Source organism: Rhinatrema bivittatum, chromosome 1, assembly GCF_901001135.1.
Source record: "Rhinatrema bivittatum chromosome 1, aRhiBiv1.1, whole genome shotgun sequence".
Taxonomy (NCBI): Eukaryota; Metazoa; Chordata; class Amphibia; order Gymnophiona; family Rhinatrematidae; genus Rhinatrema; species Rhinatrema bivittatum.
This window is the reverse complement of record NC_042615.1, coordinates 155783984-155797856: the sequence shown is the minus strand read 5'-3', so window position 1 is coordinate 155797856 and position 13873 is coordinate 155783984. Positions and strand designations below refer to the sequence as shown.

At 42.9% G+C, this 13873-nt stretch overlaps 1 protein-coding gene across 13 annotated transcripts in view; it reads left to right on the top strand.

Annotated features, from left to right (window-relative positions):
* Positions 1-13873, top strand: part of LIMCH1 (LIM and calponin homology domains 1) — a 692462-nt gene that overhangs the window by 353622 nt on the left and 324967 nt on the right. The window contains exon 1 of one of the 13 annotated variants that reach the window (XM_029588787.1): positions 6745-7346. The exons of 11 other annotated variants lie outside the window; for them this stretch is intronic. Coding sequence is in view for 1 of the 2 variants with exons in the window: in XM_029588777.1 (XP_029444637.1) it covers positions 7327-7346 (20 nt within the window). In the remaining variant the exon portion in view is untranslated. Of the gene's footprint in view, positions 1-6744; positions 7347-13873 lie in introns of those variants that run through there. One more of the 13 variants, XM_029588777.1, reaches the window with a different exon arrangement.

The following is a 13873-nucleotide window of genomic DNA, read 5'->3' as shown; positions in this document are numbered from 1 at the left end:
CTTCCAGGAACTTGTCCAAACCTTTTTTAAACACAGCTACACTAATAGCTTTCATCACATCCTCTGGCAACAAATTCCAGAGTTTAACTATGCATTGAGTAAAAAACATATTTTCTCTTATTAGTTTTAAATGATTCACCTAATAACTTCATTGTGTATCCCCCTAGTCTTTGTATTCTTTGAAAGAGTAAACCGATTAAGGTTTTCTTGTTCCACTCTACTCATTGTTTTATAGACCTCTATCATATCTCCCCTCAGCCATCTCTTCTCCAAGTTGAATAATCCTAATATTTTTAGCCTTTCCTCAAAGGGGAATCATTCTATTTCCTTTATCATTTTGATTGCCCTTCTTTGTATCTTTTCTAATTCTGCTATATCTTTTTTGAGATGTGGCGACCAGAGCTGCACACTGTATTCAAGATCAGGTCACATCATGGAGCGATACAGAGATATTATGATATTCCCTTTTTTATTCTCTATTCCTTTCCTAATGATTTCTAGCATTCTTTTGCTTTCTTGGCTGCTGTTGCACACTGAGTAGAAGATTTCAATGTATTATCAACTATGATGCCTAGATCCTTTTTCTGAGTGGTGACTCCTAATGTGGAACCTTGCATTGTGTAGCTATAATTTGAGTTACTCTTCCCTAAGTGCATCACTTTATACTTGTTCACATTAAATTTCATTTGCCATTTGCATGCCCAATCTCCCAGTTTTGCAAGGTCATCTTGCAATTTCTCACAATCCGTTTGTGATTTAACAACTTTGAATAATTGTGTCATCGGCAAATTTGATCACCTCACTTGTTTCCATTTCCAGGTCATTTATAAATATATTTAAAAGCATCGATCCCAGAACAGATCCCTAGGCACTCCACTATTCACCTTTCAGTACTGGAAAAATTTACAGTTTAGCCCAACACTCTTCTATCTTTTTAACCAGTTCTCAAACCACAATAGGACACTGCCCCCATCCCATGACTTTTTAATTTCCTAAGAAGTCTCTCATGAGGGACTTTGTCAAATGCTTTCTGGAAATCCAAGTATACGATATCGACTGGCTCACCTTTTATCCACGTGTTTATTTACACTCAAAAATGTACCAGATTGGTGAGGCAAGACTTCCCTTGGCTAAATCCATGTTGGCTTTGTCCTATTAAATTATGCCATCTATATGTTCAGCAGTTGTGTTCTTTATAATAGTTTCTACCATTTTGCCTGGTAAAATGAGACATGCCTAGCTAAAATCAAGATACTCTGTACATGGTTGTCTTTTCTGGACGGACACTCCAGTACATGGCCAGTTTGTTTCTATTATTTCCTATTAGAAAGGTGGTAATGTGGAAAACATTTACTTTGTTTACTTTGGCTTTTATGTGACAGCACTTTCCTATAGCTTGAAGTTTCATGTAGTGTCGTGTGTGTGTGTGGCCTGGAAGCACTTTTAAAAGCAGTGGATGATCTTTGTAATGTATCTGATGTTCTTTCTCCTGAGTACATGTTCAGGAAAAATAGCATGTACACAACAATATGCAATTTTATAGACCTAAAAAACGCATATGTATTTTGGTTTCTCATGTACGTTTATTGGAGCAAAAAAGCAGGAGTCTAGAGTTGTTCAGGGGCAGGTCAAGAGATATGCATGGAAGTTGCTATTTTATAAAGGTTAAATAAAAAACCACCCCAAGCATTACAATTTACTGCAATACAGCCCTCCCCCCACCATCCCGATCCCTCCCCAAGACTTACTAACATCCCTGGTGGTCCAGCGGGGTCCCACGAGGGATTTCTCCCTCCGTGCCGTCAGGCTTTCCGGCCTGCCTCGCATCAAAATGGTGCAGATAGCCTTTGCCCTTACTATGTCACAGGGGCTACCGGTGCCATTGGTCAGCCCCTGTCACATGGCCATCGGCGCCATCTTATGCTCCTACCATGTGACAGGGGCTGACCAATGGCACCGGTAGCCCCTGTGACATAGTAAGGGCAAAGGCTATCTGCACCATTTTGATGCGAGGCAGGCCGGAAAGCCCGACGGCACGAAGGGAGAAATCCCTTGCGGGACCCCGCTGGACCACCAGGGATGTTAGTAAGTCTTGGGGAGGGTTTTTTTGAGCTTCGTTTTCCCGTTTCGTTTTTTGGGCCTGTTTCGTTTTTGTTCGTTTTTCCAAAAAACGAACAGAGGAAAAACAAACCTTACCCCGAAGCGTCCGACTCAAAAAATGACCCGGTAGAAAAAAACGAAGCTCATCTCTAGCCTTAACAAGAGATCCAGGGTCCTGAAGATGCAGGACCCTCGGAGGATAGGGAGAGGCCAGCCCTAGTGGAATCGGCAGCAGCCTTTTCAGCAGATACTATGTATGACCTTATTAGAGTTTCAGCGAAGTTAGCAGCAACAGAGATCATGGCTAGGTGGCTTTTATGGCTAAAGAATTGGGCGGCAGATTCAGCATCCAAAACCAGGTTAGGAAAGCTACTCTTTAAGGAGAAGCTTCTGTTTGGGAAAGACCTAGAAAAGATCATGAAATATTTGGGAAAAATGAAAGCCCCAAAGGTTACCAAAAGAAAAGCCCAGAGGCTTCGCGAGGGGAGGCAACTGGAGACAGTGGCCCAGGGAGTACAGACAAATGGGCAGTAGAGGCCAGATCTCTAACCCAGGCAGATCTCAGCCCTTTCAGGGGAATAGAAGATTTCCAGAGGAAGGGAATCCCCGAGCCCCCCTTAGCAACAAAACCATACAATGACAGGGAGCAGGCCCGCTCTGAATTCCCAGGTAGGGGGCAGATTACAGATCGTTTATCAGGAGTGGGCCCAAATAAAGGACCAGAGGGTCCTGGACATAAGATGAAGAAATCTAAGAGTAATCTTAATTTCCTCCCCAGACAAGGCAAGTAGGGGGAGAAGTGGTCATGCAGACATTAGACAGGTTAATTCAGCTGCAAGCCATTATCCCGGTACTGCCGGGTCAGGAAGGCATCAAGGTATACTCCATTTATTTCCTAGTACCAAAGAAGGAAGGAAGCTTCTGGCCAGTGCTGGACCTAAAACAAGTAAACAGGGCCTTGGTAGTTCCCCATTTCGGCATGGAATCACTGGCTACAATAAAGGCAGCCGTAAGGACAGGGGGATTCCTGGCAGCCTTAGATCTGTCAGAAGCATTTTTTCACATTCCCATCAGGAAAGATTTCCAACATTAGTTACACTTTGAGAAAGCCGGTCAGCATTATCAGTTCAGGGCACTCGCCTTTGGACTAGCCGCAGCACCAAGGACCTTTACAAAGGTGATGGTGGTAGTGGCAGCCTTCTTAAGGAGGGAAGGGATTAAGCTGCACCCTTACCTGGACTGGCTAATAAGAACAGACTCCCTTTAGGTAGGCTGACAGGCCACAGAGAGAAAAGTCCATATGCTGGAGAAATTGGGCGGGATGGTGAACAGGGCAAACAGTCAGTTTCAGCCGTCTCAGACGCCTGTGTACTTTGAGGTACTTTTCAACACCAAGTTAGGGAGGGTGTATCTAACAGAGAGAAGGATAGGGAAGTTGCAGGAGCAAGTGTAGGCCCTGTCACAAGCCTCACTCCCATGGGCGTGGAGATATCTAGAGGTTCTGGGCTCCATGGCAGTGGTAATCTGGCTAGTGCCATGGGTGAGAGAACACATGCACCCTCTTCAGGCACACCTATTATAGCAACTGGTCGCCACAAAGTCAGCAGTATGACAAAAGTCCACCACTGACGTATTGAAGCAGGCAGAGTCTGAGGTGGTGGCTAGACTCGAACAACCTATCCGGAGGAGCCCCTCTGGAATCCCCAAAGCGGACAATAGTAACCACAGATGTGAGTCATTGGGGGATGGGGGCGGCAGCACACACCAAATGGTTCTAAGTTCCACAAACGTATTAGAGTTAAGAGCAATCAGGTTGGCCCCTAGGCCATTTTCAATCCCAGTTCTGGAGCAAAGTAGTCCCGGTCCACTTGGACAATGCCACAGCAGCGGCCTATGTGAACAAGCAGTGGGGCACAAAGTGCGCAGCCCTAGCGAGAGAGACACGCCTCATCATGGACGCGTGCAAGGTGATACATATAGGGGAAAATAACCCTTTGCTATAGTTACATAATGTTAGGCTCCATATTAGGAATTACCACCCAGGAAAGAGATCTAGGCGTCATAGTGGATAATACGTTGAAATTATCGGCTTATTGTGCTGTGGCGGTCAAAAAAGCAGACAATGTTAGGAATTATTAAGACGGGAATGACAAATAAAATGATGGATGTCATAATGCCTTTGGTTCGTTCCATGGTGAGACCGCACCTTGAATACTGTGTGCAATTTTGGTTGCTGCATTTCAAAAAAGATATAGTTCCACTGGAGAAAGTACAAAGAAGGGTAACTAAAATGATAAAGGGGATGGAATGGCTCCCATATGAGGAAAGGTTAAAGAGGTGAGGGCTGTTCAGCTTGGAGAAGAGACAGCTGAGGGGGGATATGATAGAGATCTACAAAATCATGAAAGGACGTAAATATAAATCAGTTATGTGCTCCCTCAGACAATAAAAGGACTATGGGGCCCTCCATGAATTAGCAAGTAGCTTATTTAAAACAAATTGGAGAAACTTTATTTTTCACTCAATGCATAATTAAGCTCTAGAATTCATTGCCAGAGGATGTGGTTATGGCTGATGGTGTAACTGGGTTTAAAAAAGGTTTGGATACGTTCCTAGAGGAGAAGTCCATAAACTGCTACTAATTAATAAGGAATAGTAGCTTGAGATCTATTTAATATTTCGGTTCTTGCCAAGTACTTATGATTTTGGATTGGCCATTGTTGGAAACAAGATGCTGGGCTTGATGGACCCTTCATCTGACCCAGTATGGCATGTCTTAAGTTATGCTATGTTATGTTTGCTGTGACGTTCACCATTTGACCCAGACTTTCATCAAGTCACCTACAGACTCCACGACTTGCCCCAGACCCCACCCCCCCCCAACCAAAAATTGCAGATGAGGTCAAATTTAATATGAGCAGCTTGATTAGAAGGTATACAAGCATGCGTGAATATTTGGTCTCATGTGTGTGTTCTGATTTTATAAATTTATGTCAATGTGTGTGTTCTTCCAAACCCCGCTCCTTCAGGCCCTCAAAACACCCACTCTGTATGTGCATACATTTTCTGTGTGGCAGTGACAGTATGTTCATATTCCCACCCTTCTGAAAATTCACTTGATGTGCACAGTCTACTTATGCACGTATGTGTCGATTGTACGCGCACAAACCCTGCCTGTGTCTTTGACAATTGACCCCTTAAGTGTCTATAGTATCTTTTTTTTTTTTCACTGCACAATTTCTGCTTGAGCTATCTTGTGATCTAGAATACTGTGAAGTCTGCCTTACTATTTGTTAGTGCCTATACAATGAATTCCTCACTTTTTGTGCTGATGTATTTATTGATTTAGATCTGTCTGGGCATTCATGGGGCCAGGTCCACTTGCTCTCTTTTCCTTATCCTGAACTTATAATCTTGTTGCCTTTAGTACTGATAACATGCCAGAAAAAACAAATGATACAAAGGAAGGTTATTGCTTTTTAATATTTGTAGAAGCTCTGCTTTCTTCCCTCCATGTTGGCATCTCACTTCTACCACACAGGGTACTGTCAGAGAGAAGCCCATGAAGCTCGAGTTGTGTGATTTATTTCCAGCCTATCCTTTTGAGTCTGAGGGGGCGAGAGAACTGCCAGAGAGAAGCGAGGGTTTCTCTGCATAGCTACAGCAAGATCCATGCAGAGAACATTAATTTACTGTACTTTATTTTTCTGTCAAAAGTTCTGTAATCAAACTGTGCTTTTGTGACTTACCTCTAGCAGTTTTATCAAATCCTAATGATTGGTGGGGGTGTTATAAGCCTGCCATCTAACCGGCTACTGGTTTTACCTTCTCTTCCTCCTATTCTGTTTCTTTACCTTTCTTCTGTATGAAACATTTTAGCATACTACTTCTCAAAATACTGCATATTTTCTTTTTCGTATAAATATTCCCGCTCTTTTTTTTTTTTTTTGGCTATGTAGCCTCAGCACTTGAAAGTTTCTAACTTTTTTTTTTCTTTGTTTTCTGGCCTTACCTCCTGAGAATGACGTCTGGGCCATTGAGTGCCTTTGCTAGCAAAGGATAGGAAGCTGGCAGCTGGACCTTTCAGTGCGCCTGCGCGCCAGCTTGGGTTGCTCCCGTATTGGCATTCGTTGGAGCTCAGATTTATCACAGTAATTGTTTGTTTGTTTTTGCCTCCTGTTAGGTGTCCTTGCCTTTTGTTTTGGGGCAAATAACTGCAGTTATGGGCACTGGGTATAAATAAGACTTCTCAATACTTTGCCCCATGTTGTTGTTTTTTTTATGGCCCTTAACCTCTCTCCCCCATTCCCCTTCGCCTTAGATACTCAATTGTTTACCCTTTAACTCAGATATATTTTCTTATGATCAGTCTTTGTATGGGTTTATATATCTGTGCATTCCAGGCCACTCCATGCTTGCACAGTGGCTCCCTTTCCAAAAGCATACCCCTTTAAATACAAATCTTGATTAAGAGCACTTTAGTTTTGTCTTCCCTAAAGAGCTTCTTGTGTTGTGTTTGTCAGAGCAGTAACCACGCTCCCAACTAATCCTTCCTATCGCTGGCTCCAATCCTGGCTGTCATCAGATTAATTCCAGCAATTTTTCCATAAAAATGTAATTTCCTATCTGAGCAGATCCAAGGCGATGACGCGTTCTCTGCTTTAAAAACTGAGCTGGGCGGTATTGGGTTTCTCTGCTCCTTGAGGAAGCAGCTAACCGAGACCCTTTCAGCCCATCCAGTCAGTCAGGCTGGGTCTCCTGAGAGTTTTTCTTTTTCAGAGCAGCGGCTCGTAGACTGTGCGGTGGCTGCGTACCCTGCGGCGCTTGGTATTTTGGCAGCAGTCCTGTGTACTCCAGATGAGGCAATGATTTTAAAGCAGGAACTGCTCCACAGTCTGGGAACTAGAAGCCTGCCAGACGTAGGTGTGCTTTACAGCTCGAAATGCCTTTTTGTCTTCTGAGAGGCGTACAACGTGCTTTTCTTCCTCTTGTGAGCAATTACTGTTTAGTTGGCACTCTTAAAACTTAAGCCGGGCAAACAGCTCGGGCCACGTAGGATGATCTAGGCACATTGTGAACGGGAATAGTTTAGTGTGAAGCGTATTTGTTTTGCATCTGTACCATGCTCTGCGTGGGCGAAGAGGATTTTATTCTCCGTACTGAGCTCCCGCTGCAGTGGTTTCTGAAGGTGGTCATTAATCTGTCAGTGCTCTTGCTGCCATCTCCATGAACTTGGAGTCTCAAAGGTATTGCATTTTTTTTCTCTCTCTCTGCTTTTGGCTGTTCTGTTTGTTTTTATTTTTGCTCAAGTTGTGTGCAGATTTTTGTTTGGTTTTTTTTTTCTTTTTGCTTCTGCCTGCTGTGCACCCCTTCTGGGTTTTCTGTGCCATGGCTGATTTGTGAAGCAGATATCTAGATGCATCGTTACTTCAGTTTCAGTTTTTCATGTTTTATCGTTTTAAAAAATTTAAATGATTATGGACTCTTGAGTAGAGTGGTGAATTCCATAACTCCTGAACAGAACTTTTATATGCTTTCCAAAGAATGATGATGTAAAAGGCATCAATTCCGTCTGACTGTGTGGGCACAATAACGCTGCAAAAAAGCGATAGAACGTCACCAAATGTGGCATGTAGGAAGGAAATGTGACTATCTCTGACAAGTTTGAATACCAAAAACATCAGATCAGTATTTTCAGACAACCAAGGCTTCAAAAAAAAACAAACCCTTGCTTTCCTTGGGAAAATGTTCAAAATTGTTGGAGCTGTTAGAATGCAATTCTGTCAGCATTGTAAAACTGACCCGTAGAAAGCAAGGGGGATTTTTTTGGAGGCTTGATTGCCTGAAAATATTGATCTGATGTTTTTGGCATTCAGACTTGTCCGAGATTAGTCACACTTTCTTCCTACATGCCAGGTGTGTGTGTGTGTGTAGAGGGGGGTGAATTGAGAAGCTGCGTCTATGTGTGGGGAGGATGTGCTAAGAGCAGCTTTGAGGTGGGTGCGTGGGTGTGGATAGGGGGGGGGATGTGTGTGTACACATTGGAAGTGCTTTTTTGTACCATCCTTTTGTCTGCTGCTTCAGTTATTTTCCTTGTCTCTGCCTGTGTTGCTCTGTGGCACGGTGCTTGTTGGTAGGGAGGGTGGTGGTTGCAATGGTGCCTACATCATTACTTTTGGTTTGTGTTTCATGCTTTGTTTACTCAAAAGTCCATAATCATTTAAACAAATTTAGTGTGTTCAACTCCATAACAACTAAGAGAACCCTTTTATGCTTTCCAGCATATGAAATGTTGGAAACAATTATGTAAAAGGCATTGATGTCCATCTGTGAGTGGGTGCAATATTTCTCCAAAAAAAGAGATGAAAACTTACCAAATTTTGCATGCAGGATGAAAAGGTGAATACCTTGGGAAAGTTTGAAAATTCTGGTCCATCTTTTTGGTATTCAACCAAGCCTTAAAAAAAATCCCTATGCTTTCTATGGGAAGCTGTTCAAACTGTTAGACTGTTCCCCATAGCTCAGAAAATTCTATCAGCATTTTAACAGTTCCAACAGCTTTGAATACCTACACAGCATTACCCCTAAAAAAAACTCCATGCCTTCCTTCACATATTTAACCCTGCTACACATTACCCAGGTATTCATCCAACCCCAGCATCTACACGCTACCAATTACCACCGTATTCATATATCTCCATACCCCCAGACATGTCTTCACACACAACTTCCACTCAGTACAGCTCCCGCTCGCAAATACACACACTTCCTCACAACCACTTCTATCTACAATACCTCCCACCCACACAAAACATATATCCCAAACATGCACCCATACATACAATCCCACCAAACCCCAATACCCTCACTACAGTCCCCACAGTGTTGGAAAGCATTCCCAAAGCCATACCACTGCATGCTTTATCTCCTTGTTTGAATATAGATTGTATTTAGATCCTCCTGTGTTTTTTTTTCTTTGAAAAATGTTCCATTTAGGGGTATATTGATTCCAGCGGGAGACCATAGTCTGCCAAACACTGGAAAAAAACCAGTAACATTGAACTTAATGTTGTATTCAAGATACCTTATTCATAATTAGCCTTAAGAAAAAAATATTTATTTTAAAAATGTGTACCCAGCACCTTTTCACAGTTTGTGGCATACATATCTATAAAAGCAGAGTTTGTTTGTTATTATTTTGCTCATAATTAAATATTAATTTAAAAACAGTATGCACATATACGATTAGCATGGCAATCATAAATAGCATCTCCAACCCACTTTTCAATTAGAGTATATTATTGAACAATGTAACCGTAAAATATTGGCACCGCTTGGATAACTTAGAAAACTATCAAACCTATTTCGTGCCTAAGTGTAAACCGTTGTGATGGTGCACTACTAAACGACGGTATAGAAAAGTTTTTAAATAAAATAAATAAAACATACAAAAGCAACATACATAATCATAAAAACACCACATTGCCTAGATCAAACAAAAGCTGCAATATAATTGTTTTTCTTAGGTTAATAGTCACCTTCAAGCCCTTCTTTTATTTTATTTAATTTATATTCTGCTTTTCGGCACTTCAAAGCAGATTACATTCAGGTACTGTAGCTATCTCCCTGTTCCCAGAGGGCTCACAGTCTAAGTTTGTACCTGAGGTAATGGAGGGTAAAGTGACTTGCCCAAGCTCACAAGGAGCACAGTGGGATTTGAACCCTGTTTTCCTTAGTTTGTAGCTTGCTGCTCTTCACCTTGCAACGGTCCTTTTAAAGTGTTACACTGTCTTCTTTAAAAGACTTTATGAGCTGCGGGTTGGAGACCTGTTGTATGTGGATGATCACTTATCACAGGGAGAGGATGATAATGTATGCTTGCTTTACCATTGCTGTAATGCAAACATTTTTTTAAGGTGTTATTCAGATGTCAGATTTTTCTAAGATCACTCTTAAGTCCTGATAGCATATAATAAACTAGAGGGACTCTGAAAAATATAGATCTTGAGAACAGAAAAATATAAAACACAACTAAGGAGATGGCTGGTAGTAAGGAAGACAAAAATCTTAAATGTGTGTATAAAAGACTTGGATCGGTTGGTCACACTGAAATATCTCTCTGTAGTCACCAGATAGCACCTGGAACTGTGGAAGGTACAATGTAGAAAGACAGTGTGCTTTGTCTGCAAAGCACTACTGCAAGCTTGCACATGCAGAGGTACACATTCACATAGGCTCCCCCCCTCCCCACACACACACACACACAGGCTGTTTATTGACCAGACAATCTGAGGATCACCGGGTAATGTTCACTAATATGTTCTGGGATGCCCTGTCTTTCATGCTCCCACAAACAGGGACAGGCAGGTATTTTTGCTCGCGCCCAGGCTCTTTCACGTGTGCGCCCAGGCTCTTGCAAGGAGACATATGCAGGCTGTTAGGATTTTGTCTGCCTTGGAGCCTCATTGTACCCTGATTCAGACTGCTATGATGCCTCCCTACCTGTAGAGTCCTCCAGTGAGCTCTGTTCAGAGCTATCCGACCCATTTCCTAACTCAGCTTGTCCTGCAGTTTCTGCTCCACCAGGAGTCCTCGGCGAGCTTGCCTTCTAGACTTACTAAGCTCTTCCTCACTGCTCGCACCATACCCAAGCTCCTTCCCTATGTAAAGCAGCCCTGCCATAGTATCCTTGCCTTCTCATGGAGTCACCCTTGGCTTTGTGACCTGGCCACTGCTCCTTCCCTTGCTTTGCAGCATCTGGGCCTTCTAGCTCCCTGCCTTGCTTTGTGGCCTCTGGGTCATCTTGTTCTCCCTTGCCTTGTGGTCTCCATGACTTCTTACTCCTTGCCTTGTGGCCTATCCAGTTCTTGCCTTATCTTGTGGTCTTTGGATCTTCTTGCGCCGCGCCTTGCCTTGCGGTCTCTGGGCCTTCTTGCGCCGCCTTCTGGCTATGGGGCCTCTCCAAGCCTCTATTTGCTTACTGGCCTTAGGCCTAGCGGCATAAGGGCCTTTGTTTTCTTAGTTCTCTGGTTTTATTCATTGTTTTGTCTAATCCTTGCCCTGGCTTGCCTAAATTTTGTCTTGCCCCAGCCTGTACACAGTTCTAGTCCTTGCCCAGTTTCAGCTTGTCTGTATCTGTGTTCAGTCCCAACTCTGTGCACTGTTCCTGTACCCATTACATACCCTCAGCCTTGCTCCAGGATACCCAGCCTGTCCAGGCCTTGCTTCAGACTGACAAGCTTTGCTCCCACCTGCATAGACTCATCTTAATGTATAACCGCAACCAAGAGCTATTGGCCCACAAAACCCAAGGGCTCAAAATGCAGGAGAGGAGGCAGGCTAGTTGGAAGACCGCTCCTAGACCTGCCCAGCTTCCAGCCTTGCAGTCCTGTAATGCTCCTGGGGTAATGTACCCATAGTCCAAAAATCTTGACATAGCCACATGCCCCAACAAACACACAAAAACATTGTTACAAGCAGACTACTTTAACAACGCCGGGCACTTTTCACTAGTATGTTTATAACTTGCACAGTTGCTACTGAGCTGCTGAGGAACTCTGGAAAGTGATCGAGTTCCTTATCTGCGAAGATAAATGTGACTTTTGGCAACATCAGTTCCCAAAAATTGTGTATTAAAATTGAGTGGTGTTTTGGCTCATAATATAATTTAAACTGGAAACATGTGTTGTTAATTTATGCTGCTTTTTTTTCACATTTCGTTTAATGAGCTGTAAATTCACCAGCTTTTATTTGTTTGTCTCTTCCTCCAGTGCATCTCTTTATTTCTGGCTCTCTGGCTTTCATCATCGTCCCAACACGGGCAGCCTCCAGAGCTGAACATTTTTCCTCACATCCTTTCCAGGGACAAGAAGAGCAGCAGCTCTTCCAGTGGTCACGAGAGCAGGGTGCAACTAAGTGAAGGAATATTTCCGTCCCTGCTCTTTGAGGTCTCAGAGAAATGCTTAGCACCTTCTTTCCCCAGAATTGCCAGCTTTATTTTTTTAAGAAGGGGGTGGGGCACATAACCTTTCTTTTTTTTTTTTTTTTCTGCTTTCACTCTTTTTTGGGATTTTCCTGATCCTGTGCTTATTTATGGATATGTAGAGAGCCCTGCTGGGTCTCTGCTAAAAGAAATATACCAACTGTGTACGTAGAAGAGAAGTATCTTTAGTTGGCGTACAGATCCCCCTGTGGGTTGCTGTGTTGGTTGCTTCTCACTGTTATAAAAGAGGGAAATGTAGAGAGGGTGTGGATTTTGAGTTGACCTTTTTGAAGAGGCTGATAGTTTTCCTGCTCCCCCCCTTTTGTTCCTTATATTTAGAAGGAAGTTCCCTTGGACCTTAGGAGTAAGGTCTGGGTTGGAAAGAAAAAAGGGCCACTTATCTTCTGAGAAACTGTTTTGCTTCGTGTTTGGACTTTTTGTTTTGGAGGAAGTTGTATCCATTCTTCTTTCACTTTTTGTTGCTTTTGGAAGTCTGAATTTTTATGTTTGATCCAGCAAATAAATTCCCCAGAGCCCAGGGAATTTAGTCTCTGTTGGGAAGAGAGGAATTTTTAAGGATTCTCTCACCAGAGGATTCAAGGACCCTTCGAAGGTCAGCTTGATGAGTGGATTCCCAAGAGGAGAACTGTGGCACCTTCCGGTGTTAACCACCACCACATATCATTAGTCTATACTGGAGGAGGCTGGATAAGGTGTAGTTACCTAAATAAAGTTATGACAAGTGGGATTATATTGTATGCCATCTAAAGTTAGTGAAGAATTCTATTCCACCAGTTTTGGGGGAGAGCTCCAAAACTACCCCTTCAATTGGAAAAGGATATGGAAATTGGTGAATAAACCTATTTATTGGAACTGAACTATGTCATGGATTTTATGGAGCAGAGGCTTTTGTATATTGACTCACTTCTTTTCTGCATTAGCTATCCGTAAACCTCTGTTCATTGTCCAGCGTAGTTATTACTGTACATGCTAAAGACTTTAAATCAACACTCAGGGCCTTGGAGATCAGTCCCCCTAGGGGAGGAATCCTGGAGCTCGAGGTTTTGGAATTGGAGGTGACCCACTGACTCCTCAGTGAGGACCTCAGCCCAGGGGTTACGGATAGAAGATGGTCTCCCTCTTAAGACTATTCAGATCGAGGTATAGTATGTAAGCTTACACTCAGGAGCTGTATGCGCTATACTAGTGTAATCCCCTTCAGGGTTCATTAAAGGAAGCTAAATTTTATCGTGTAATCCCTGGGCGGGATGGATCCCTTAGCTGGCACCCGGGGGCATCTAGAAAAAGAGAGGATGGGCTCTTTCTGCACACAACTCCTTCAAAATCAGCTTCTCTCTCCATGAATAGCTTTTATATTCTGAGGTCCAGTATTCTCCAGGGGGGACGAACAATTGTTCTTATACCTAATTCTTGCAATACAAGCCTTCTCCGTCCTCTGCACACTTGGATTTCAATTAAAGTCAATAAATAAGACAGGAAGATTAATAAACTTGTGACCTCACTATACATTTCTTTGGAAGCACACTTTTCAACACTTCAACTCCTTTTCTTCCAGTTACTCCAATTACGCAGATTACTTATTCTTCCCAGATTGAAAGTAGTCCAATCAGCTTTTAAATTCCCAATTTATTCCCTGCTTCTCCCCACTGTAGGTGGTTAGGATACAGTCCCAATATTTTATCATAACATAGTCCAGTTTCCATACCTCATCTGAATTCCCTTAAATACTTTGTCCTAATTAGTACCTGATGGGCGCTTCCCTCTCATTTA